Source organism: Cryptomeria japonica, chromosome 2 (assembly GCF_030272615.1).
Source record: "Cryptomeria japonica chromosome 2, Sugi_1.0, whole genome shotgun sequence".
NCBI classification, from domain to species: domain Eukaryota; kingdom Viridiplantae; phylum Streptophyta; class Pinopsida; order Cupressales; family Cupressaceae; genus Cryptomeria; species Cryptomeria japonica.
The window spans coordinates 540,179,259-540,206,524 of NC_081406.1; the positions used below are offsets into that span (position 1 = coordinate 540,179,259).

The 27,266-nt window shown below is 38.7% G+C and overlaps 1 protein-coding gene across 1 annotated transcript; it reads right to left on the reverse strand.

The window, feature by feature from the left end:
- Positions 1 to 284: 284 nt before the first annotated feature.
- LOC131066773 (maltose excess protein 1-like, chloroplastic) lies at positions 285 to 27,076 on the reverse strand. The gene is made up of 9 exons (XM_058001612.2): positions 26,692 to 27,076; positions 26,390 to 26,590; positions 23,648 to 23,938; positions 23,330 to 23,419; positions 22,914 to 23,015; positions 22,692 to 22,810; positions 1,181 to 1,243; positions 934 to 995; positions 285 to 800 (listed from the first exon to the last, which is right to left on the reverse strand). Exons 1-9 carry the CDS (start codon positions 26,923 to 26,925, stop codon positions 718 to 720), a joined length of 1,245 nt encoding a protein of 414 aa, XP_057857595.1. The 5' UTR covers positions 26,926 to 27,076; the 3' UTR covers positions 285 to 717.
- Between the last annotated feature and the right edge of the window lie 190 nt (positions 27,077 to 27,266).

Genomic DNA, 27,266 nt, shown 5'->3' on the forward strand with positions numbered 1-27,266 from the left:
GTACTAGATCCCACACTACTAACAACCACCAAAATACAATTTAAAATAGAATTTATGTCTAAGGTTAGACATAAATGACAGAACCCAATGAATTAAATCATTCCCTGAAAGAGTAAGTCTCAGTGTATACTGGCAATAATAAAGCTGTAGTCACCATGCAAGGGTAGCAATCCATGGGCTTATCCTATCTAATATGCACAGGAAGGAGTCAAAACAGTAACACTAAGGTGATTATTTCTCAGATTTATATAGAAAACTAATGATGCTCAGTGAAGAGTACAATCTTTGAATCTTGAAACACAAATTTAATTTACAACATCATCAACTTGAGAAACAAACACATGCCCAGTTTATGCATACAGAGGAATCTTCCACGTTTTCCACAAAGAATCATAATCGAAGAAAAATATAAATGATTCCTACATAGTCCATCTACACAAGTGTGCCTTACAGAGGCCAACAAAGAAAATTTGTAACGAGAAATTAAACAGAATGGTCTCTTCTTTTCCACCCTTGTCCTTTGCACAATAACATGAAGAAGAATTTCAGAACCAAACATATATGGTCCCTCAAGCCAGAGTGGCATTCATTCTTGCAGCAGCATGCAACTGCTAAATGCATTTCTTGTCAAATGCTTGTATCATATCTCAACTGAATCTCAAATCAATGCAACTTTTGTAGTCATTATCAAGGTAGAGAAGACTCCCACTTAACTTGCTATCGGCCAAAAGCTAATTGTCCAAGAGAATCAACTGGTGAACTCAGCCCGTAAGCCTTTGCATCCCTCCAATATATTGTTCCTGTATGGATAAAAAAACCAGAAACTAGAAATCAAATACAATCCAAAATAACAATGTTAATTCCTATGGTTGTAATGGACTTCCTTGCTGTATTTATGTCTCTCCAATTAAGAAGAAAGGAAAAAAGACAGACCCATTGAAAATAGAAGAGCGCTGGTGATTGCCCAAAAATACATGCCACCAATGCCTCCACAACTGCAAAAGAATTGGAGAACTTAATTCATAGTTACATTTTAAACACCTTCCCCAACTTTCAGAAGTTCAAATATTGAACTTTATATGCATATAAATTGAATTGTATTGAATTATTAAAATTTCAATAATAGTGCAAAAGAGTGTTTAAGGGTGTCCATATGCTGATTGTAACTTGAGAAACTTACATGTAAATAGAAAGAATATTTCCCCAACCATATAAAAAGGCTGCCCAAGATGAACCTGTGAACCTGCAAGGAAATGAAGAAAATTTTACTATTTTCGTATTTTCTCAACGTCTCAAGCATCATCCCAACTGTTACAATCTATGTCGCACCAAGAAATGAAACTGGTACTTAGAAACTTCAGAAACATGGGTATTGGAAGCAGAAACATGTAGATCAGCCGTCATATAACTGCAGAAATATTGTGGTAGGCTTAACAAGAAATGGAGAACAGAAAGAAACAATTTTGGAAAAGGAGCTTATTGACGGGATAAAGGCAGAGTAGGCACAGTCACCGCAGATCCTACCACACTTCACCGCAAAGAACTTGTGGAGCCTCAAACTGAAGGGACATCATCTAGTATAGGAGTAGTGTATATGGGTCACCTCCCATTAAATAGATATTTGTATTGTAACAGAGAGAGATAGTATGTAATATGAGAAGAGATAGATATTGAAAGACTAAGGAATATATATATAACAGAAGGAGATACAAGGATATAGAAAAGTTGGAATGACCTATACAAATGTACACAAATGATCTTTGATAATACAAATATACCAGAGTTCCATTCTGTTAACTAGTTAAGACACAGTCCAGATTAACTCGTTCTTCCCTTTGTATAACTGAGTTTGGGGTATAAATACAACACAAAAAGTACTTGGGGCTCCATACATTGGTCTGTATTCCTTCTTTTTCTTGCTAACATAGGTCCTGTTGTCAAGACCCTGGTTAGGTTATATGAAGGACAAAAAGGATATGCTTCAATTTTAAAACTCTAAACTAGGCAAAGATGTAGGAAAAAGGATGAAATTTTCTGACAATTTATGGCACTGTCTCCTTGGTGTTTGCCTCGTGAAAGGCGCTTAGGCACTAGGGGGATGGAGAATGGAAAGAGGAGAGATCTCCAAAGGAAATCCCTAAAAGGATACGACAGATAGAAAAGATACCAAATAACTAACATTGAAAAAGATAAAGCAGTAATGCAATTCCAAATCAAACACACCCATGGCCAAAAGAGATAACAAGAATTCAAGAGAGATTAAAGAGCAAAACTGAATTAACAAGGTAAGTGAACATGGCTAGTCTGAATGGCAAACAAAGAACACAAAGACAGAATGTTGAAAGGGAATAAAGACACTGTAAGAGATTGGAAAATGTGGAAAAGATGAGGAGTGAGTGCACCAATGAGGGTGCTGCTGAGCACGCCAAGGTAGGTGATGCCAAAAGGGAGAAAGGAAAACAAACTGGAAAAGAAGAATGGAAGGCCTCGAAGAAATTCACAATGGGAAAAAGAAAGACAACTAATATCAAGTTTGGAGAAGAGCATTGATGATTATGGAAAAATTAATACGTTGTTGTTAGGAGACTGTAATAGCACAAAGGCTCAATCCCTACAACTCTCTAAATGCCCAACAATCAAACCAGATCTATCAAAACATGATAGTCAAGTTAGATGATAGATTTCTTGAATTCTTTAAAAACTTCAAAGAAAGTTATGTCCATTCAAGAGGAATATTTGGAGGAATTGGTCAACAGGAGTATAAAGAAATTAAGAAAAGAAGAAATGAAGAAAGAAAAGAAAGCCATGTTTAATTTGGGAGAAAATTTATGTTCACTAACTGATGAAATGTCATTAAGAAATAAAAAAGTGATGAGGTGCTACGAGGAGTCACAACCCCTAGACCAAGACCCATCCCTTCTGCCATATAAGACTAGGAGGATATCTATTGAGGAAGTACTACACAAAAAAAGAACAAACAAACAAGAGAATAAGGCAGAAAATTGGAAAGAAACTCTAGGAGAAGATTATTTCGAGATAAAGTTGGCAAGAGATAAGGACAGAGAGCATAAGCCCCCTATACTAAAAGCATCAAGAAGGAGAAGACAAACACTCCACCACTCTGCAAACCCAAAACAGAAAAACAAAAGACCAAAATGAATTCAACAATCAAACTAACAGTGTTAGGAAAAGATACCATAGAGGCTGCGAAACATGTTTTCCTTTTGGAGTCACTATGGGCAAGGTAGAAAGTAGAAGAGGACAAAATTAAACTACTAGACTTTGTCGCCTCCTTGCAAAAAGATACATTGAATTGGTTAAAAGAGGCCTATCCAAAACATGACAAGGATTGAGAAGAAATGAATAAATACTTCCTAGCTAATTTTGACACTCTAGATATCGTAATAGAGAGTGTAAGCAAGACGAGGGAACTAGTCCAAAAGGAAGATGAATCAGTGAATGCATACGCCAAAAGCTACAAAGAAGTATGTCGAAATTGGAGGAACCACTAACTGATAAGCAAAAGATTGAATGGTTCATTTTCGGTTTGCAAAAGGACATTAGAGCAGTGTTAGATGGGAGAATATTTGACACATAATGGATGTGATCACCATGGCCTACCACATTGAGGCCCAACCATGGAGGAAGGCAGACAAAGATGGACAGAAGAAAGCCTTCAATACAATTGGTGGTAAATAGTTAACCTTGCAGCAAGGGCTCAATAAAAAGTGAAGAAGCCTAAGCAGAAGATTTGGTGTTCATACCATTCAAGGGAAGGGCAACTAAAGAATGAATGCTCCAAGGCACAAGGAGAAAGAAAAGCGGTTGCTATCCAAGTAGAGTTAAAAACAGCATCAGCCAAATTGAATTCACTATATTGAGGGATAAGTGGAGAATGGGTACAACAATATTTTTTAATGTGAAATGGTACAACAATATTTTTCAGAATGCCCCACGGCATTCTAGGAGTGATGACTTGCAAGGAAATAGAGCAGCAAGGGTGATAAGGAGAGTTCCCCTGCAAGGTGTCAGAGGATGCCAGAAAATAGACAACTAGTTATTGGATACTTCAAATGGGGAATATTTTAAAGAACATCAAGTGCAAACCCTGAAGAATAAGAAAGTAAACAATAAAAAGGGAAAGTTGTGGTACTAACCAACCAAGGGACAGATACAGGGAGAAATAAGCCGAAAGTTATTAAAGAAATCAGTGAAGAGTCTGGTCTAGAAAAGAGGAATATGATAACTTCCAGCCTAACAAAAAAAGAATGATAGAATAGTAGAGAATGCCAAACAAACTATCACACAACAGTAACAGTAAAGTGAAGAAGTGGCTTGCTTTTCCAAAGAAGAAATACTGATGTTAAAAAGCTTTGCCTCTTTGGCCCAGCAAAAAGATTTGTTGGTTAAATTAAAACAATTGGGAAAATATTGGAACAAACAAAAACAACCACATATCAACAAAATTATAGAAAACCAGAGTTGAAAAAATGGACCTCTGTTGATCACCGTTTATCTCAATAATGTTAAGGTGAAACATATTTTGGTAGACTTAGGTGCGGATATCAATATCATTTTGGCAACCACTTGGGACAGAGTAGGTGGACTGAAGCTGGTCAAAACCCCATGGAGAAACCAGGTACATGGAAGAATGTAAAGGTGAATATACATGGGCTAAAACAACTAGCAGATTTTGAAGTAGTAGAGATGAAGGAACCATTCAACACTTTTAGAGCACGACTAGGCCTAAAATGGATTTTCAACGCCAACAACATTGTGAACTCAAGAAAAGAGATCTCTTTTGCAGATGAAAATAGGGTGGTCCACATCCCCTTAGGAGATGAAGAAGATAGAACATATGTAGAGGAAGTTGCCTAGGATAGAAATGAAGAAGATAATTCAATAGTCATATATTCATTCTCAAATTTGCCCACTACAGATGAAGAAGAAGATCCCTATAGTGCAAGAGAAATTGAGCTAGATAGTGAATACTAGCATAGATAGTGAAGAAGTCCTGGATGCATGGATGCAAGGTGAACAAGAGTTAAATTTCCGGAAAGTATATGGGTTTCGAAGAGCATTTATGATACAAAGCCAATATTAAAACTCTCTAGAACTCACCCCAAGGAAATGATGGCACATAAAAATCGAAAACCTATTCAAAATTGACTGTCAATCCCTCCCTCACAATTTATAAGCCAAAAGAGCACACAGATTTTCACCGTATAGGAGAGAAATTGAGCTAGATAGTGAATACTAGCATAGATAGTGAAGAAGTCCTAGATGCATGGATGCAAGGTGAGCAAGAGTTAAATTTCCTGAAAGTATATGGGTTTCGAAGAGCATTTATGATACAAAGCCAATATTAAAACTCTCTAGAACTCACCGCAAGGAAATGATGGCACATAAAAATCGAAAACCTATTCAAAATTGGCAGTCAGTCCCTCCCTCACAATTTATAAGCCAAAAGAGCACACAGATTTTCACCGTATAGGGTTTATGCATAACAACAAAAGCGTGAAATTGGAAAAGGGGAAGATACATATTAAGGCCCTACAAGCCTTATCATACCCACCATGTACAAGTCAATTCCAGAGAAGTGACCATTACTAATTAGGTTTGAGTCTAGACACCCATTTTTTCGGCCCAACCCTAAGCACATAAAATGAGATATCAAAAAAAATAAAATTAAAAAACACACCCTAAGATAAACATGGTGAATACATTAAATTATTTGTATTATTGTGTATGATAAGTGTATCATAATCTAAAGGAAAAGTAACTCGCCAAAATAATGCCATAGAAATGTTAATGGGCAAAAAACTGTAGGAAGATGGAAAAACGGCTACAACGTTAAAGATGCTTCCCTAGCTCCACATTTATAAACATGGGTCACTGTCACAATAGTCCACTCTACTCTCACACTCGCTTTCTATTCCTACACTCTTCTATACTCCAATTCCAAACCCTAGCATTTCCTAGCTCCCTCATAGAAATGGTGACCCCCATTCTTGTTGATATTTCTAAGAAGCCAAGGCCTAAATATAAAAAGTTTTCCTATATATCCATGGAGACCAACCCACCTAGAGCATTCTCTAAAGTCCCCATCAATAGTATCTACACCAAAGACATCCAAAAATACATACATGCACCACTCACTAAGATAGACCATACAAATTTTGAAGCCCTAAGGCTCACCTTGCTAGAGACTGGAACCAAGAACTACTCACCATAGTACAGCCACATAGCAAAAAGAAGCTTGATGTGTGGAGAGAGTTCCCCAACTTCACAAAAGAAGGATGGGTCTGCATAACTCTAAGCAAAATCCATGATGAGTATTTCTACTTGGATCGGCCCTACCAAATACCAAAAGAGGTTGTGCAAGCTGTCAATGTCTATATGCACACAAGGAAGTACCACCAAAGAAGGCCATAAAGAATGTGGAGGTCACCAAGCTAATTGGAGCCACCTATAATGGAAAAAGTTTGGATGTCACAAAAATCACAAACCCTGCCGTGAAATATGCCATCATGGGCATCAAATATAAAGTATGTTTCACCAACAAGTAGGATTCCTTCACGACAACTTCTATTCATATGACATATCATATGGTGGTGGAGGGGAAGGACATTGACCTCTGTGAAGTCTTGCGCTAGGCGTTGTTGGAGAACTTGGATCATGCCAAATAGTCACATTATCAATTCCAATATGGTACCTGTTGGTGTCTGTTTTATCATCTACCAAACATTAGGATAGGATACCCGAAGGTATTCTATCCTCTCCTGAAAAATCACTACTGATTCCAAGGTCTATATGTGCGAACAAGCGACTTTAGTGGAATAGCTTCTTGGGTAGTGTATGCCGAAATTTCAAGGGGGACTTACATTTAACAAGTATCTTGAACTGCTGGACTTAGATGGATTTAGCAATTTTAGGCTCTTCTTTTTTTTTTAGGATTTTCTAGGATTTAGACTTTCAAAAAAAAGGGAAAAGAGATAGGGTTAAGAAGGCTAACCTACTCCTACGAACTCCAGAGACAGTATCAACTGAGTGCTCTCGAGAAACCAAACCTTGCTTCGCCACACTAGGGACAACTATACAAAGCCAGTGCAATCTTCAATGGGTTGTGCTTATGATTGAGATGTTGGGATGCACAGGAGACGGGCTCAGACTAACTTTGCACGGTAAGATGGAAATCATCCATTTACCAAAAGTATGAGCGGAGATGCACCATCAATTGACACTTTTCAAATCCTTCATTCAAATTAACAACAATGAAAGCAAATCTAAATTAATTCTAACTAAGTGTTGAGGAAATTGAAACCATGCAAATCATTCAAACAATAGGGATTACAAAGCAGCGCACATGCAATATATTATCTGGAAATGACCTTAAGCAACAATACATCAAAAACCTCACTCTCCAAATGAGAGGAGGTAGCCTTATATAGTTTTCAAAAAATAAATGAACGGCCAAGATCAAACAGTGATCAAAGGCCCAAATTGAAAGCTACAAACCCTAATTGGGGTTTCCCAAAACTAACTACCCTCGACCAATGAGAAAATTACATTTGGGACACTTGTCCTCCTTGCTAAATATGAACCATCGATGAAAATAGAAGGTTGTTACATTGTGAAGTGTGCCCTTCTAGAAGCTTCTGGATAAGCCAGGTCCATTGAACCTGGACATGCTGACTTGGAGCAATCTGATTGGTCGAAAGATGACGAGGCGCCACCTCAACGTGTTGGATCTCTTCCTTGAATTCTCCAATTTGTGTCAAGAAATTGTCTAAGTATGGAAATTTGATTCCTTCTTATCGCCATTTGATTTTGCTTGGGAGCTTGTCTTTTTCAATGCCTTCCGGAGATGAAATCCTTCAAGAAGTTGGAAGTTTATTTAACTTTTCCATATTTTCACCAAGTTTGAGAACTTTTCTTTCTTAATACCTTGAGATTCTTTCAAGTGCCTCGAATTTGGAGAAGAAATCCCTTAGTGAAGTATTTCATACTTAGCCAAATTTTGGCCCTCTCTATGCTTGGACGAACCTTGCTCGTGGTCTTGTCTTCAATTTTGAATTTGGCTTGAAACTCCATTTGTGTTTTCTATGACGATCCTGCGTTCAGCTGCCAATTTATGTTGCGCGGGGGGAGGGTAAAAGCTCTAGATAACCCCTTGCAAATATGAAATGATGGGATCAAGTTGTTCAGGCATTCGCTATGATCATGCCCTCCCTATCAATACCTTGAAATTTGGAGAAGAATTTCTCCATGCCTTTATTTGGACGAACCTTGCTCGTGGTCTTGTCTTCAAATCTGAATTTGGCTTGAAACTCCATTTGTGTTTCCTATGACGATCCTGCCTTCAACTGCCAATTTATGTTGCTCAGGGGGAGGGTAAAAGCTCTAGATAACCCCTTGCAAATATGAAATGATGGGATCAAGTTGTTCAGGTATTCGCTGTGATCATGCCTGTTAGAGTAAAGTAATTAATTAACTTTGCTCTCCTCTTAAGATTTCTCTTTATGCATACATTAGTCATTTAATAATTAATATTTAATTATTAAATGCTCACACCTTAGGGTTAGGTTTTCCTTTTGGTGTTGATCTCCTTTATAAGGATTGATCTCTTGTATTATTCATATTCTTGATTCATTTTTCTCTGATAATACATCTTTTCTCTTTGTCAGAGCCAAAACCCTTGTATTCGTTCTCTCTCTTTCTCTGTGACAGGTTATTTGCATGCAGGTGATCTTCGGGGTCTGTGAAGTTGGCTTTCTCAACTTCTACATGGTATCAGAGCTGGATCTGCTGTAGCTTGTTCAGACTTTTGAAAGATTTTGAGATCCAGGTTTTGGTTGCATCAGATCTGTGTTTGTCTTCTGTTTTTTATTTTGGAATAGGGGGTATTTTTTTTTTCGGTGCACTTTGAGCCCAAACGGACCTCACCGTTGAACTCGTAGCGCCCAAAAACCCCTATTTCCATATAAAATTCGTCCGATTTGGACACAATTGCACCAGGAGGCAAATTTTTTTTTTAAGCCCTTGTATTCGTTCTCTCTCTTTCTCTGTGACAGGTTATTTGCATGCAGGTGATCTTCGGGGTCTGTGAAGTTGGCTTTCTCAACTTCTACATGGTATCAAAGCTGGATCTGCTGCAGCTTGTTCAGACTTTTGAAAGATTTTGAGATCCAGGTTTTGGTTGCATCAGATCTGTGTTTGTCTTCTGTTTTTTATTTTGGAATAGGGGGTATTTTTTTTTCGGTGCACTTTGAGCCCAAACGGACCTCACCGTTGAGCTCATAGCGCCCAAAAACCCCTATTTCCATATAAAATTCGTCCGATTTGGACACAGTTGCACCAGGAGGCAAATTTTTTTTGCCCCAAGGCCGTACGGCCCTAGGGCACGAAAACCAAGGCGCATATTCAACAAAAAAATTTAAAAAAAATATAAAAACCACGGTTTTTTAAACAAAACCGGGCGCAGACAGTGAAACTGCCGCGCCGCTGCTCCGCAGCTCGGCGGCCATCGCCGCCGGTGGTAACCCCCGCCGCGCCGCCCGCTGAGAGCCTCCCGCCCGAGCGCCACCCGGCCCCAGCCCGCCCGCCACCTGCGCGCCGCCCGCCGCCAGCAGCGCCGCCCCCGCGCCGCCGCCCCCTGTGCACGCCCCTGGTCGCCCAGAGGACCAGGGGCTTATTTTTTTTAGCCCTTGAGGGCTATAGGGCCTATTTGGGTCTTTTGGAGCTCTTTCACGAAATCGGGCATAACTCGGGCATTTTAGCTCGGATTTTCGAATGAAAATAGGCGTTGGAAAGCTGGTTCCGAGCCCGATCTAATTGATGGAGGTCTTTTTCTCTGATTTTGCCGTTTTGCAGTGTTTTTTGCCAATCAAAGTTAGAACAAGTTTTTTGCACTCCAGGAGCCATATCTTTTGCATACGGACTCCGTTTTTCGCAAACGAATAGGCGTTGGAAAGGGGTTTCAGTGCTCTTTCCAGATCTGTCATTTATTTTTCTAGAATCTACACCAGGTACATTTCATTCAGTACTTTGTGTTTTCACACATCTGTCAATTACTTGGACATTTCATCACTTGGAAATGATTTGTTTGCGTGGGATGGCTTTATTTGATCTGCTTTATCAGTATTCAAGTCATTTAGTCTCAGATTTGTTAATTTGAAGAGTTATCATGGGTTTTTCTACTCACACTTCAGTTGTATTTCTAGAACGGGGTAATTATGAGTCATGGGCAAAGGGCATACTTACACACTGTAGGTGGCTTAATATTTTGCCTTATTTGTATGATCTCATACCTGAACCAGCAGCTTTAGAGGGAAAAATAGCTTGGGATATCATTAGAAATCACATAGTAGGAGTTATTTTGTCTAGTGTTGATTCTGACACTGTGTGGGCTATATCGGGCATTGATTGTCCTCACTCACTTTGGACACGTCTTTGGGAGATCTATGGAGACCCCAGTCTTTCTCCATTCCCAAAGGATCCTGCTTCAGATTGTCTTGTACCCATTGGTTGGAGAGATAACACACCTTTTGATCATGATACTTTAAAGGAACTTCAATATTTAGACACCCTTACATATTCCGATGAATCAGAGGATTGTCTCACAGTTCCTACTCTTCAGACTGAGATTATACATGTATCAACATCATCTCCTTTTGTTCCTGATCAGTTTGATATTGCCTCTTCTTTGGCTCCTATTGATTCAGCTAAGCAGGACATCATACATCTTTCAGACATGGCTACTTGGGATTCTTATCTTGCAGGCATTTCATCTTTGTTTGTAGAGTCCTATATTGCAGACTTGAAGGATTACTTTGAGGATTTTCAGCTCCTCTTTGTTGACAGCCATATTCCAGCTGTTAGCCCACCATCATCTGTGCATTCAGAGGTTGCAGTTTTTGAGTCTTCAGTTCAGTTTGGATTTGACATCTTTTGTTTCAGTTCAGATAGAGGGATTCTTCAGCATCCTATTATGGCACACATCTTGAGACAGATTGATTCTTCTCTCTTCACAGGGTTTCTTCATCTTCGTCCTTTGGATCCATTTCTTCCCAAGGGGAGGAATATTATATGCCGCTTCAAGATCTCTTTCTGGATTCTACCTCAGGCATCCATATGTGCGACAGGAGTTTCTTCATTGTGGGGGGGGCTTCTAGTCTTTTTCTTTTTCTCCTATGGAGACCATTGTATATGTACTTATATGATAGAAGTTGTCTATGGGGGGTATCATGTTATCCACCTCCTATCCTTTTGTTATTAGTGCATTTATTTCTTTCATCTCTTTTTGGAGTAGAGTTTTTCCCATGAGGTTTTCTCTATTTCTCCACTTTATAGAGATTTGGTTGTAATTGGGTACCTGATCAGGCCTTGTTGCCGGGACCCAAGTTTACTCTTTTGCATTGTAGTTCCTTTGCTTTCTTCTGCATTGTTTGTAGCTGCATTGTAGCTCATCTTAAGGGGGGGTGTTAGAGTAAAGTAATTAATTAACTTTGCTCTCCTCTTAAGATTTCTCTTTATGCATACATTAGTCATTTAATAATTAATATTTAATTATTAAATGCTCACACCTTAGGGTTAGGTTTTCCTTTTGGTGTTGATCTCCTTTATAACGATTGATCTCTTGTATTATTCATATTCTTGATTCATTTTCCTCTGATAATACATCTTTTCTCTTTGTCAGAGCCAAAACCCTTGTATTCGTTCTCTCTCTTTCTCTGTGACAGGTTATTTGCATGCAGGTGATCTTCGGGGTCTGTGAAGTTGGCTTTCTCAACTTCTACAATGCCCTCCCTCTCAATACCCTGAAATTTGGAGAAGAATTTCTCCATGCCTTTATCATAATTGAGGAAATTGGAATTTTCTTTGTGAAACATTTCCCATACTTAGCCAAATTTTGGCTATCTTTATGCCCGAATGAACCTTGCTTGTGAACTTGTCCTCAATCTTTCGTTTGGCTTGAAACTCCAGCTGCGATCTCTATGATGATCCCGCTTCTATTTCCTCCTGCAACCTATAAAACCAAAGGAAAATAAGTTAGAAATCTGTCTTGGATTAAAGAAAATCGAGGCTACAAACGGCTAAGTGTCGGAAAATTTCATCTTATACTTAACCATAAAGAACTTGAAATTTCTTTTGAAAAACCTTTCAATTTCAAGGATGGGCGTGATCGTAAATCAACACTGAGTGTCATAGCTTTGAAAAACTTTCTTACTTAGCCAAAAAAAAATGATTTTCTTTCTCCAAAATTTTCGAAAAATCATTTATTAAATTCTGGAAAATATTCAGAAAAAATCCATAAATCTATATCATGAATTTAGTTTGACCTTCGAATGGATAGAAGTAGGGCTAGAATTTTCTCAAGAACACTCAGAAAATTCAGAAAAGGTTCAATAATTCTTCTTCGTACTAGTTGTCTTTCTCCAAAAATCTGTGGAACTTTTATCAAAAAAGTTATTCAACTTCCAGCAATATCCAAAACTTTCTCCAGATGATCTTCAAACTGAAATACTTTACTAAGCTCTCCTTAGTAACTTCGAACTTGTTGGTGTAGAAATGAAGTTTGCAATGAAGTATTTGTAAATAACACTAAATCCTCGATTAGAAACCCTTAAAATCTTCCAACTCGTACTTCCAATTCTAACTTCACTCTTTAGGAAAGTGTTGTCATGTTTCTAAGTTTGAAGAAAATATCTTCCAAAAGTTTCCAATTTGGCTTATAAGTTGAAATAATTATTAATCTTCCAATATTCTCTTTTTGAAAACTTTCCATTTTGGCTTCTAAGTTCGAAATCTTGAAGGATTTTCATGACATCACTTGCATTTTTATTGATTTTGCTTGACTTCATGTTTAGGCGGACTTTTGAAGGCTTACCTTCACATCCATCAAACTTGGGCGGACTTTATTACCTCTTCAAGGCATGGCGGAGTTTAGGAAGGTCTCCCTATAGCGGAGTTTGATGCTACCTCCACCAAGGCAGACCCTCCCTTTCCCTCTTCAAGGCGGACTTTGGGAGGATGACTACTAGGACGGAGTTTGAAGCTCTGGTAACTTGCTTGGAGGGCGGAGTTTCTTGAACCTCTCTCACAACCTTTTCAAGGCCTAGCGCGGAGTTTTCATAAGGCTCTTCAACATTATGCTTAGCACCAAGGGCTACTAAGGCATAGGGCGGACTTTCTTGATGTGACCCCAAGTCATAGGGCGGAGTTTGAAGGCTTCCCTTCATGGCCTCCCCAACTTAACCTCTACATGGCGGACTTTTGGGCTCTACCCTAAGGTATGGCGGAGTTTTAAGACCCACTCTTCTACAACCTTTGAAGGCCTAGGTCAGAGTTTTATCTTCCTCAACATGGTGGACTTTCGTTGGGCTTCAACCAGCATGGCGGACTTTGGTGTTACTTCCACCAAGGCGGACTTTGGTGTCACCTCCACCAAGGCGGACTTTGAAGGCTTCAACATGCTTGGAGGGCGGAGTTTGGACAAGGCTCCCACATCTTCTTTTCTCACTCCACAAGGCATAGGGCGTAGTTTAAGAGGCATGACCACCACTTGACATGCTTGGGCGGAGTTTTGATGTCCTTACCATCTTCACCAACAAGTTTGGGCGGACTTTGGAGAGTCCACAAGACATGGCGGAGTTTTGAAGCCTCTCAAGGCAGACTTTAGGAAGGTCTCCTTGAGGGCTGAGTTTGATGTCTTCACAAGCAAGGCATAGGGCAGAGTTCTATGCTACCTCTTCATAGCCTCTCCAACATACATGGCGGACTTTAGACACCTCTCAACATGGCGGACTTTTGGTCTACCTCCCAACATGGCGGACTTTTGGATTACCTCCTCAAGCATGGCGGACTTTCATGAGACATCAAGGAGGGCGGAGTTTGAGATGACCTTTCCAAGGCGGACTTTAGGCATCTCTCAACATAGGGCAAAGTTTAGGAAGGTCATCAAGGAGGGCGGACTATATATGAAATATAACATTTTTCTCTTTCTTATACTTTAAGTTATATTTCATATATATTGTCAGGATGTATGAGAGTAGTTTCAGATCTCTAGGACTAATAATGCAAAATCTAGTTTTTGGAGGATTCTCCAATTTTCCAGACTTAGTCAAATTTCAAGATCAAGATGACATTCCAGACTCAGCCAAATTTCTTAGAAAAAATTCAAAATTTCACAGCTTAATCAAATTTAACTAGATTAACTTGAAATTTGAAATCCATGCCTAGGTGGATCATCTGAGGCATCACGCCCCCTAAAATCTAGGGATTTGGCTTTTTAGGTCAAAACTTGGAATTTTTGAGTTCCGGTCGAAGCTGCTTAGTGGTGTAAGTGCAAACCCTAGATTCGCATCCTGAAAAAGCAAAAAGCGGTATGATCCCTAAAATCTAGGGATTTGGCTTTTTAGGTCAAAACTTGGAATTTTCGAGTTCCGGTCGAAGCTGGTCAGTGGTGCAAGCGTGAACCCTAGGTTCGCATCCCGAAAAAGAAAAAAGCAAGCATCCCTAAAAAATAGGAAAAACCTTCTAAAAATAGCCATACCGGGGATCGGGCTGAAAGTTGTCCAAATTCGTCCAAATCAATTGCGATTTTCGTCCTTTGGCCTTTCTAAGCACTCTGGTGGTATCCGGACTCTGGTATCATTTGGCTTGCAAAAACTAGCTTTCAATCTCTAGGACTTGAACCGTTCAAAACTGAGCAAGGCTTGGCAAAAAATGAAGCGGAAGGCCACAAGACACTAACAAAAACCCTAGAAAGCAGGAAAAGAGAGGGTCCCAATTTGCAATGGGGAGATGTGTGAAAAAGGTCACAACAATACCCTAACTATTTGTCTAGCAATCTATTTCATGAATGAATTACCAGCATTTGTGAGGAAAGTTTGGGAAACCACTAGACCAGTTGCCACACAAATCCAAGATTATGTTCGACACTTCAAGGATGCTACCTCTACACCGCGACATACTAGGGATTTTTCAAATCATTCCAAAAGAAGATGAAAGATAGAGAAAGGATCTCCTATGACATGGTTCGGAAGTATATGGATACAATTGAATTCCTTGCTAACAAAGACTTTAAATTGATGGAAGCAATTTAACCACAAAACTCCTGGATTCCTCAATTACCATACGAGTTAATAGATGTGAAGAGTGATTCATATGCAGCCACACTGCTCAGCCTCCCCAAGGATCCAAAAGCTGAAAAGTTCACAACATATAGAGAGTTTATGGACAATGTGGTCAAAAAGAAATCAGAGCAGCATATGGAGAGAACAAAGAAAAACTAAGGGAAAAATGATGCCTTCCCAAGGCAAAACTAGAGCAACAATGCACTATCACTCCACAGAGGTCCGGACGATTACAGGTCAACACACCCACAGTAGAATCAACACACTGTGAGAGTAGCATAAGGGAACTAAAGAAAAGAGTACCTATCACACCACCACAAAAGGAGCCATCAAAAGAAGAGGCCTTTGTAGCTCTACTTCAAATGAGTGCAGAGCGGAAACAAACGAGAAGGAGAAATCCTATTGGGAAGTCGCCCCAGAGGAAGAGGAAGAGAAGCATAATTTACAAGAAGATGATTCCACTCTGAAGCAAGTAGCACCTTTGGTCGACAAAGATCAATTTTGCAATGGCTTGTTTCGCAAAGAGGTGCGAGAAAAAACCTTGGAAATCTACATAGACATGGTGTTAATGCATAATAGCTTCTGCAAGATAAGACATCTCTAACCATTGCAATTGACCTCCTTAATTCTGTTATTGTTTATTCTTCTTTGCTATGCTTTCCGATTTGAATATGATAATCAGGTTTTAACAGATGATTGTCAAATTATAAATATCGTCACTGTTATTAGCAATTGTTAACACTATGCATATATGATAAGCATTGATCTATATGCTATCGGGCTAATAAACCCGATAGCATATTAATGGCGATTCATTTTATGAATCGACATTAATATGTTATCAGGGTATTAACCCGATAACATATAATGTTATGTTATAAAACCCGCAATGTAGTGGTATCGAGTAAACATAAAATTAAACCCCGCTTTGTTATCAAACACCGATTCATTATCGGGCTGCATAATTAATGATAATTGTTAAATGCCAAATAATAACCGATATCAGGCAAGAAAAGGCACCAATCAATAGGTGCCTTGATCGATCATGCCTAAACGGCATGACTGGTCAAGACATCTATTGATCGATTGCCTAAACATATAAAGGCCGACAAGAATCATTTGGAGAAGACATAGAAAACGATAAATGATCTCTCTCCTTCAGCTTGCATCATAAATCAAAATTATTAGACATTGAATTTAGAAATATTAATCACATAGCATTATTAGTAATATAACTTGTTCTTCAATTGAAATTGAATAAACTTTACACATGGCAGCGCCTAAAAAGCTCGTCACAGAAAAAGCCTTAATCGGGTATATGGTGGCTTCTAATACCACTGTTAAGGATCTAATGGACCACCTTCTAGAGCAACTGGCTACTGCGCTCAAACTCATAAGGGAGCAAGCAATGAACGAACAAGAAAAACTAACAGAGTTAGCCATTGAGATAGCCCCTACCACTATTCCTCAAAAACAAAAGATTATTGAAATTCCAACCAAAGAATTGCGGTCAAAACAGAGGCTTGATACGTTGATTCTTGGAAAGCTAGAAGTGACCAAGCACATCCAAATAGAGATTTAAGGCAGCTATCAATAACGCCTACCAGCAAATTTGCGAGGAAGAAGCAAAATATGCAAAGGTTACTTCTTCTAAGTTAGAGCCTCCAAATCATGGTATCCCTTCTCCTTCGAAAACATTAGATACTCCTTCCTCTGCTACCTCACCAATGCAGTACATCAAGGACTTTTTGGCCTGACGAAAGCAGATACAACCAATCACATCACTACAGATGCTCCAACTCCCACTTGTAGGATCACAGATTGATATAAGCAATATTTCTCCTCTTCACAAGTTCCAATTGGGGAATCTCTTACACCAAACGACAATAGAGGTAATTTTGAAGCAGCATGTAGACAGTTCGAAGTATTTAGAAGATTTGGTGAAAGACATCAAAGACAAATTTCCTCAAATACAAGGGGATTCTTCTCAACCCTGTTGTGACGTATTCACACATCACCCCATTGCAAATGGGGACCCCTACTTTTTTGCTTTCTGGGGTTTGCTTTCTAGGTTTTTAGGGTTTGTCTGTTAGCCTTTGCATTTTGAGTATTGCCAGAGGTATCACTAGGATGGCAGGCTCTGCTTGAGCGAGGGTGAGTCCCCAGGGCCCCAGAATTAGGGTTTCTTTGAGAGTCTTGCTTAGGGCTTGGTTCTGCTCTTGTTGCTAATTGTGTCTTGCTTGGTGAGTGAATATCATATTTGAAGGTTCGAGTTAGGTCAAGTTGGTGAGTGATGAAGTCTGGAATGTCATCTTGATCTTCAAATGCCCTGAAATTTGGCTGTCTGGAATGTCCTGATCCTAAAATTTCACTAAGTCTGGAAAACTGAAGAATGCTCCAAAAACTAGAATTTGCATTATAACTCCTGGAGGTCCGAAACCACTCTCAAACATCCTGACAATATATATGGAATATAACTTAAATCTTTCTTCTTTCTTATACTTAAATGTTATATTCCATAAAATGATCCTAACGGAGAGGCTAAAATGTCAAATTTCGCTCCTGACCCTTCCAAAGGGTCCAGAGCGAAATTCTTCATAAGCCTTATTTGCGTCCTTGCTTAGACTACCAACCTAGTTCCTTGGGCGTAGTTGGAAGGAGAATGATATGTCTTTACCTTTTGAGGTGATAGAATGTGGAAGAATGGAGGATTTCGACCAAAACATGAATTTCGCTCCTGACCCTTCCAAAGGGTCCAGAGCGAAATTCACCTTTTCCTCTATTTTGCTCTTTCATATGGCCAAGTTTTGGATTTTTGAGGCATAGTTGAGGAGACTTGGATACATGTTTGCCTTGGAGAGAAAGGTTTAAGACTACAAAATGATGGAAATTAGCCTAAATCAAGATTTTTGCTCCTGACCCTTCCAAAGGGTCCAGAGCGAAAATCCTTATAAACCTCAAATTCTCACTTGTTAAGACTAATTTCCTAGTTTCTAAGGCATGTGTGGAAGTGTTAGACATATTTTTGCCTAAGGAAATGACTAGACGTGGAGGAAATGGAGGATTTTAGACTAAAACAAGATTTTCGCTCCTGACCCTAGAGCGAAATTCTTGAAAACACTCATTTTCCCTTTAGCCAAAGTTAGGACCAAGATGGAGATGCCAGGAGAATGGTCTATGTTTGCCTCCCAGAAGAAATTGGAGTTGAAAAGAAGAAGAATCAAGCCTAAAGCATGATTTTCGTTCCTAACCCTTCCAAAGGGTCCAGAGCGAAAATCTTCATGGACCTCATTATCTTCCTTGTTAGGTCCAGTTCTTAGTGTCCAAGACATGTTGGAATAAGGATAGACATGTTCTTGCCTTGAGGGATGATGGAAAGCAATAAAAAAATGAAATATCAAGCCTAGAATGAGATTTTCGCTCCTGACCCTTCCAAAGGGTCCAAAGCGAAATTCTCCAACCCTCTCTTTTCCCTCAATTTTATGCCAAGTCTAGGGTGGTTCAAGGTAAAATAGGATTGGGAGTGTCCTTAGGTGTGACTTTGACTTGCCGGTGATTATCAAATTTGAAGGAATTGAGCGAAATTCTAAAATCCATCTATTCCTTTCATATTTGTGCCAAGCCAGGCCTAGATAAAGATGGTAGAAGCCCTTGAGATTGCCCTTGAATGGATTGTTGTCTCGAATAATGATGATTTTGGGCTAGAGGAAGAAATTTGCTCTTGACCCTTCCAAAGGGTCCAGGGCGAAATTCATTATAGGTCCTATCCCTGGCCATGATTCCTAGCGAAATTCTCTTTTCTAGTCATTTTGAGGTCAAACAAATGTTGCAAGCATGGGAGAGGGATCCAAGGATGAGATTCCAAGTATAGAAAGTGAAAGAAATGGAGTTGAGTGAGGGAAAACAAGCATAGAGAGAAATTTGCTCCTGACCCTTCCAAAGGGTCCAGAGCGAAAAACACTAAAACCATCCTTTTCTCCAAATTTTGAGTGAAGTCAGGCCTAGACTAGGGTGAGAGAAGCCATTTGGAATGCCTTTGAAAGATTTTTGACCATTAAAAATGCAAATTTTGAGCTAAAACTTGAATTTCGCTCCTAACCCTTCCAAAGGGTCCAGAGCGAAATTCTTCAATCTACCTATTCCTCCTTGTGTCAAGCCAAGGCTTTGAGTCCTAAGGTGTGGTTGAGTTTGAAATGATGTTGCTTTTCCCTGCAAGATAAATTGAAGTGAAGGAAATGAAGAGTTGTGACCTAAAACTTGACTTTCGCTCCTGACCCTTCCAAAGGGTCCAGAGCGAAATACTTAAAACCTCTATTTTCCCCCAAATTTACATCAAGCTTGGTGTTGGTTGAGAATGAGGGCATCCTTGGGCATGTATCTAAGCAAGTACAATCACAAAGTGAGAAGAATTTGAACCAGGAATGCAAAATTCGCTCCTGAACCTTCCAAAGGGTCCAGGGCGAAATTCTTATGGAGCCTGTCCCTGGAAAGAATCTTGAGCAAACTTCATCTTGATGTCTTCTTGTGGATGATTTAAGGTAGAAAATGCTATGTTAGAATAAATATATTATGTGTCCTTAACAATCTTATGGTTTGTTTTGCAAATGAAAGAAGACCGGGCCAGGGCAAGGACGACCTCTTCCAGTCCATCATCATCAAGGACGACCTCTTCCAGTCCATCATCATCAAGGACGACCTCTTCCAGTCCAGCATTTCAAGGAAAGGTACACCATCCATCCTGCACATCAAAGACAAAGGAGGTTAAAGCAAGGGTATGTTGAAGAAGCAGATAGTTTCAGAAGAGTTAATTAAAATTATCTTCTCAACATCATCAAATTGAACATCTACCAAGTTACAAGTGTCAAGCAAGGTGGCATCCCAGTCATCACTCCTCCAGTCAGATTGGTCCACCACGACGTGTCCAGATTCAATGTACCTGACTCATCAAAGATGACACTAACTTCGATGTACCTACCCCGGTTATCCATTGGTCGAATATTCCAGAGAAGACATGTGTCCAAATAATGCAATTATTTTATTGGCCAAAATTGAGTTTGTTGTAATAAACCCTAATTAGGGTTTTCATTGTAAAATCTTGGCCATTGATCTCAAATTGATCTGAGCCATTGAATTGTATTGAGAGTATTATAAAAGGCTCAAGCTCTTCATTTTGTAGGGGTTAAAAGAGAATAGCAAGCTAATAGCTAGGGGTTAATAGTTAGCTAATAGTTAATAGTTGGTTGATAGAGAATAGATAATAGTGAATAGTCAGAGAATAGGAAATAGTTAGAGTAGAGTAGAAAGAGAAGGCAAAGATTGTTGCCAAGATGTTGTTGTAAAGGACTTGTAAACTTCATTGAAGAAATGGTGAATTCTATGGGTCGATTCAACAATTTGCATGGTCTCTATACTTCTCAAATTTGATTTCATGTTATTAGATGAGTGGAAGAAATGTGTATGATCGATGGTGAAATATGTATATCCATACTACTAGCAATTTGTTGATTGCAGACTTGCCTTGTGTAGTCAACTGGAATCATTCAGCTTAAGCTTAACTTCAATTGTCGCTTCTTCATTGATATGCCTCAGCCTGATGGTGTCCATGCTTGTAGCGGTGATCTGAACATTATAAAGCTTTCCTCAGAAGATCGCACTAACCTTGTGGAGATGGTCCTAGGATGTCAAAGCAAGACTTAGTTAAAATTTCATCAAAGGTCATTCATTGCTCTTACATTCTTAGAATTAAAAATAAATCCCGTTTCAACCCTTCCCCTTTTTCCTTTTTTTTTTCAAAATCTAGAACCAGTAAAATCTCACGTTCTAGCAATATCCAAAGCAAATCAGATGTTCAGGTCATCGAATGTAAGTCCCCTTGTGATTCCAGCAAAATCACATCGTACCGCAAAGAGCTTATCCTTATGTAGAGACCCTACATACAAGAACCTTGGAGTTACTCCAACTGATCCTTCGGCGAGATCTTCAGCAGTCGGGAAACTTTGTTCAAGAGAGGATAAGATACCTTGGTATTTTATTATGTGTTCACATGTGTACAAAAGACACATCAACAAACCCCTTGCAGTGCAACTGAAGACATTGGTAGATGGGATCCTACAGGACACTTAGTTGCAAAGAAAGCCATGCAGCAACAAATAATGGCTGAACTATAGAACACAAGAATGGACAAGGAAAGGAATAAGTGTGTCATCACACACTCTACCCTTGAAGCTCATATTAGTTTACTAAAGAACATTGAGGGAGACATTAATGTTCTCTACTGATTTTGCTTATTATGGACCACTGTGATGCCTATTAAAGTTCAGATGGATCAACTAGAGGTGCAGATCATTCAAGTAGCCACAACATATGATGCTTTACAAGATACAGATAGTCAATCCTAGGTATAAATCGAAACCCTCCATGCACAGTTCCAATAGCTATAGGACCAACAGTACCAAACAAGGCATAAGTTTCACCAGCTGAAGGTAGTAGTAAGCCTGCAACTAGCCCACATCACCAAAATTCTTCAAGAGTCTTAGAAGATGGCTCAACAGATTCACATTTCCAAAACCCTTCAGGAGGGATTCAGGCGCAGAGTCAACAGCTACAACAAGCAACAACACAATGGGATAGAACTTTTGCTAACCTTAAAGAGATTTATAAGGGTATTCTTCCAGCGCAGTAGAGTTGGCTTGAGTACAAGCCAACATTTTGGAATGGGGGATGATGTTGGCAGGATAAAGGCAGAGTAGGCACAGTCATCGCAGATCCCGCCACACTTCACCACAGAGAGCTTTCATAGCCTCAAAAATTCAAAATGAAGGGACAATTAGAATAGGAGTATATATGGGTCACGCCCCATTAGATAAATATTTGTATAGCTAAAGATGTAATGCAATAGAGAGAGATAGTATGTAATATGAGAAGATATAGATATTGAAAGATTTAAGGAATATATGTAATGACAATAGGAGATACGAGGATATAGAAAACATAGAATGATCTATATAAATGTACACAAATGATCTTTGATAATACACTATACCGGAGCTCCATATGTGATATGTAATGTTTTGTGAATGTTCTCTGCTTCAGTATTATGTTACCTAGTTAAGACAGTCTGGATTAACTCCTTGTTCCCTTTGTATAACTGAGTATGGGGTATAAATACAACATAGAAATTACTTGGGGCTCAGAACTTTTGTCTGTGTTGCCCCTTTTTCTTGATAACAGAACTTGTATAAATTTAAAACTCTTGGAAATGGTATTGAAAACTTAAAAATTTCCTGAAAACAGTATATTGAAAACTTGTGGAATATTCTAGAAATCAAACATGGCTCTGGATGCAAACATCTTCATCTTCCAGAAAGTTTCAGGCCCCTTTTGAGAGTTCACAAAAAAAATTGTGATGAGGAAACATTTTCAAAAACTGGAATAAGGAGCCTACCAGAAGCAGTTTCAGTGATTCAAATGTTACAGGATATAATAGTTGTGATTTAAAGACTGTTATTTCTCAAACATGAATATGAAATTTCAAAGAAGTGACAAGATAATTACCACATAACATCACGAGTAAACAGGGCTCGTGGAACCAGAAGACCATTCCCAATCATTGCCAGCAACAATGAATAAACAGACAAACCTCGAATATTTTCTGGATTGAGATAGTTTGTCCACTGTTACATCAGAAATTAGGTCTTAATCATGATTTTTTATACAAAACAGAATGGAAGTTAGGTACTCATGAGCAAGAAAATATGAACAGGAGATAACACTGACCATTTGTGCTATCGGCATCCACATAAATAGCAGAGTAGCAGTCCACCCTGAAATTGATCCCACAAATTCCACTGCCTTTTTTGAGAGTTTTCCAGAACGGGCCTGTATGATTCAGCATAAGGATCCCAGTTGAAGTTTCAAAGAAGGTTGAATTTAATTTAGGGTGGAAGACCGTGCAAATTAGTATTGTAAACAATTATATTTGTTTAAACAAATAAATAGTCAAACATGTAGTCTCCAATGAAACTTCTCAAAGAATAACTTCCAGAGCGATCCTACTCAAGATTATTTTATAAATAAGAAATCAATTATGTCATATAGTATAATCATAAGGTCAATATTTGGTGCACTTGTACATCATTCTGACAACTTAGCTCCTATATGTTTGCATAACAAAAAAAGAATATGAAGCCTACCAGAATAACAGTTGTTAAAGCTGCCGCAAATGATAAAATTCCTGGCAAAATACTCTGTGGCAGGTAAGGAACAAAAGTCGACCACATAACCTGGCATTCACAAAACAAAAAATGTTAAACTGATAAAACGGGGAGTCTTGGTCTCCACTCTAAAGTTTCCAACTTTTATCGTTGGATTTCTGACAATTGAGTGTGTTTCTACTCAAGGATTTTAAGAGTGTAAAATATTAGAGAAAGTTGACTTAAATAAGGAATAGTGAGTGAAAATGATTTTACCATGTCACAGAATAACAACTTTAAAATATGAGGCATCAATACCTGAGGAAGAACAGAAAGCCCACCAACAGTAATAACATCTTCCCAGAACTTCCAAATGCCAGCATTAAGAAGGTTGTAGTAATTGAGAAAATTCAAAATTAACCCTGAGCCAACAGCAACAGAAGTGGCAACGAATGGGGTGTAAGGCATGGCCCCACCTATTGCAAGCTGGAGGATGACAGCATATATTGATATGACTCCCACTGCCTGAACAACCACAGCTCCAGTCTCCCTTTTCTTCGCAAAATATGAAAGTAAGGAGAGATTCCCCAACACTCCAGTTAGTTGTCCCTGAATTACAACCAAATTCCACTCAATATGAGATGTTATATAACATATCAGAATTGCCTCATTTTCAACTTTTGGTTTCAGAATATAACCTGCGGGCTTCCTAAATGTGCAACTTGAAATGCAAATAATTTCAGCTATAAACTGTTTAAACAACACACCATACAATAGGAATCTTTGTATAGAATAAATTAAAAGATAGGTTTTCCAATGACCCAGTTAACCCAACATTATATAACATCTTTTGAGTCAAAAATCATACCAGGCTTGGCTGGCAAACTTCTAGAAGACACTGCAATTAATGACACTAACAATATACAGACAGTATGTTCACATACTAAAAAAGGGAATCAGAATCATCAATCCTCAGGATATACAAGCACTGTCCAGCTTTGTGGGGAATCAACTGGACCCACACAAGAGACGTGTCCTGATAAGACACTAGAACTTTAACATAGTGGCTTCACATCATTGTATAGGAATACATGAGGTGAAAATTGTGTCAGTCTACATATTGAACCCTGTATACTCAACCTGCGAAAGGACTTCTCAAACAGGATTGAGGATGTGCAAGCAACAATCTATGACATCCCCAAACAAGCAGATTGTAATTTTTCTGCACCATCATCACATCTAGTAATGTACCTATGATTCCCTTAATTATCAAGTGTCATAGCTGAAAATAGAGGTGCTATGAAAAAAACAGGTGCAATTGCTGGAAAGCAAGAGCATATATCTCCCAACAGTGCTGCAAGACTATACTCTAAGAAAAAAAATAAGATCATTAACTTGGCCTTGTCCAGCCCTTTTGGTGTAGATTAAATGCTAAGGCTGGCTTTGTTCCAAAAGCTTGGTCACTAGGTCAAAACCCAAGGGATACATAGTTTGAACTGTACATATAAAAAGTTTAAAAAGTTGACATGTTGACACATGTAACAGTGTAAAAGGAATTCCCCAGGGTACTTGAATAAAACCCTGGCAAACAATAATAATCAATCCTAAAATCCATTCAAATTTTAACAGTGCATGGTGCATGGTGCTAACATCAAACAAGCATTCAATGCCAAGCACCGCATTTGCTTAGGAAAAACCAAAATCCTAGCAAAAGAGGAAAATGATTGCAAGATAAAGTTGAGGGAAATGAATAAAATTAACAAACACCCGCATAATCTCAATAGAGATGAGAATTGAGGTCTGAGCTTCTCGGGACAACTGATAATAAACATAGACATAATCTCTGCACTCCGTAAATTAAAAAAAAAATATAGTTTAAACGGAAACCCCTCTTTCCCCTGAACTCTCACTTCCATCGCTATCTCTCAAAAATATTCTTTTAAGTTTGAACCATTCCCCCCTTACCCACTTCTTTCCTCTCCTTCATCTCGGATCCTCTCAGCACTTATCTCTTTGTTGCAATCTTCCCACTCCTTTAATAATATCTCTTTCTAATCTACACCCTTCTTCTCTTACCCCCATTAATTCTTTCATGTTATTATGGTTGTTCCTTAGACTTCGCCCCTTATTTGATCATTTTCTTTCTCCCCTTATTTTTAACCCGTTAGCGTTCTTTGCCTTTCCCCCACCCACACTTTTCCTATTGTGCTGCAACACCCGTCTTTCCTCTCCTTACTCTCTTTATTTTTTAATATTTTTAGCTTATTTCTCTTGGGCACTTTTTCTTGAGCTCAATCTGCAATCCATCCATCATTCTTCCTCATCTGGACGATGGGTCAGGAGTATGATAAAAACATGGATGTGAACAAAACTGAAAACACAGTTTTTTCCAAGAAACATTTCACTCATTCTAACAGACCGTTCAAACCTCATGTTTACTATTTTGTTTTTCTTAAATAACTATACGGTGTCTTTCCAAACATGCAAAACCAAAGGGAATTATTGAACCACCCATTTTATGCCCTAGATAACAAATATAGATTCTCTTATCAGGAAAAACAGTTAAATGAATAGACAACAAAAACCTCAATTTCTCATGCAAAAATTACGCAACATTGTAAAATCCCTGTATCATTCCAGAACGTGAAAGTAACACCAAGCCGTCGATATAGTCCAGGCATAGCAGAGCACTTTTCCTTATAAGACAACTTGAGAAAATCAAAATTTATGCCAGAATGACATTACTTAGGCCAAAATGGTCTGTAGCACTTATCATGAATGCGTTTACTTATTCAAAATATCTACTTTTTTAGAAGATTGCTTCTATAAATATGCGTCTATCTGTTCTACTTGTTTAGAAGATTGCTTCTATAAATATGCGTCTATCTTTTCTAGTTGTTTAGAAGGTTGCTTCTATAAATATGCGTCTATCTGTTAGGATTATTGATTCTATAAGTGATTAATTTTCAAAATAAAATTTCTTCTCGTTTCAAAATCTCTTCCCAAATAATAGGAAACCAGGATTCGGCATTAACCATGAAAAGATAAAGGGTTTCGTACCAGCCATCCCACTGCAAGAAGTGCACTTCTGTTTCCAGACAATAGATTCTGAGCATTGAGGAGTATTTGGGGGAGTTGCAGAAGAAGAAAGGGTATAGTAGAGCAGCCTGCAATGGTAGATGTCAATGCATCCCATTGTTTATAAGATGGGCTCTCTCTGTAATCCACGCCCGCTTGCTTATTGTTCTCATTTGCTATGCCCTGCACACATTTACCAAAACAAGACAAAATTATTGGCAAATTGGAATCAAAAAAAATTAAAAAACACATCTTGATTGTCTACAGGAAATGAATCCACTCACCTCTCCCGCATTTGAATCTGCTGCCACTGAAATCTGGTGTCTGTACTTCTTCCCAACATTAAGAAAAGAACAGGCATTCAAATGTGGGCTTCTGCTTCCATTACATATAGAACTTATCCTTCGGCCAAAAATGGGCCTGGTAGGAATAGAATTGAAACCCAAAACATGTCTACCACCAAACTTATAGCAATTGCTGAAGGAAGAAACTGGTGGTAATATGAGCATAGAAGCCATTATTGCTACTGTGACTTTCGCTTTCACTGGGATGCGAAAGAATCAACCCCCTCATAAATTGGGTGAGAAAATTTATAATTTCACGGATGATCTGATATTTTACTGAGTGGCGTACCTTGTCAATTGAGATGTGAAGGGACACGTAATACAAAATGTAGGCATGCATGAGATCGTCGGTGGAATGTGGACCGTCCATTGCACACGAGAAGATACCAACGTTGAATGGATTCCGCAGACGCACGATGAACTTTCTTAAACCTTTAAATATTGTGGTATTTGCCTCTAAATATATGCATGCATATGTAAGGTAGGGCCTCGGTATTAAGGAGGCTCAGTTTTTG

Coding starts and splice junctions, on each gene's coding strand:
- LOC131066773 (XM_058001612.2), bottom strand. CDS start 26,925: ATGGCTTCTATGCTCATATTACCACCAGTTTCTTCCTTCAGCAATTGC. Junction 23,420..23,647: donor GGCTTTCTGTTCTTCCTCAG/GTATTGATGCCT, acceptor TGTGAATGCCAG/GTTATGTGGTCGACTTTTGT. Junction 23,016..23,329: donor CTTTAACAACTGTTATTCTG/GTAGGCTTCATA, acceptor TGAATCATACAG/GCCCGTTCTGGAAAACTCTC.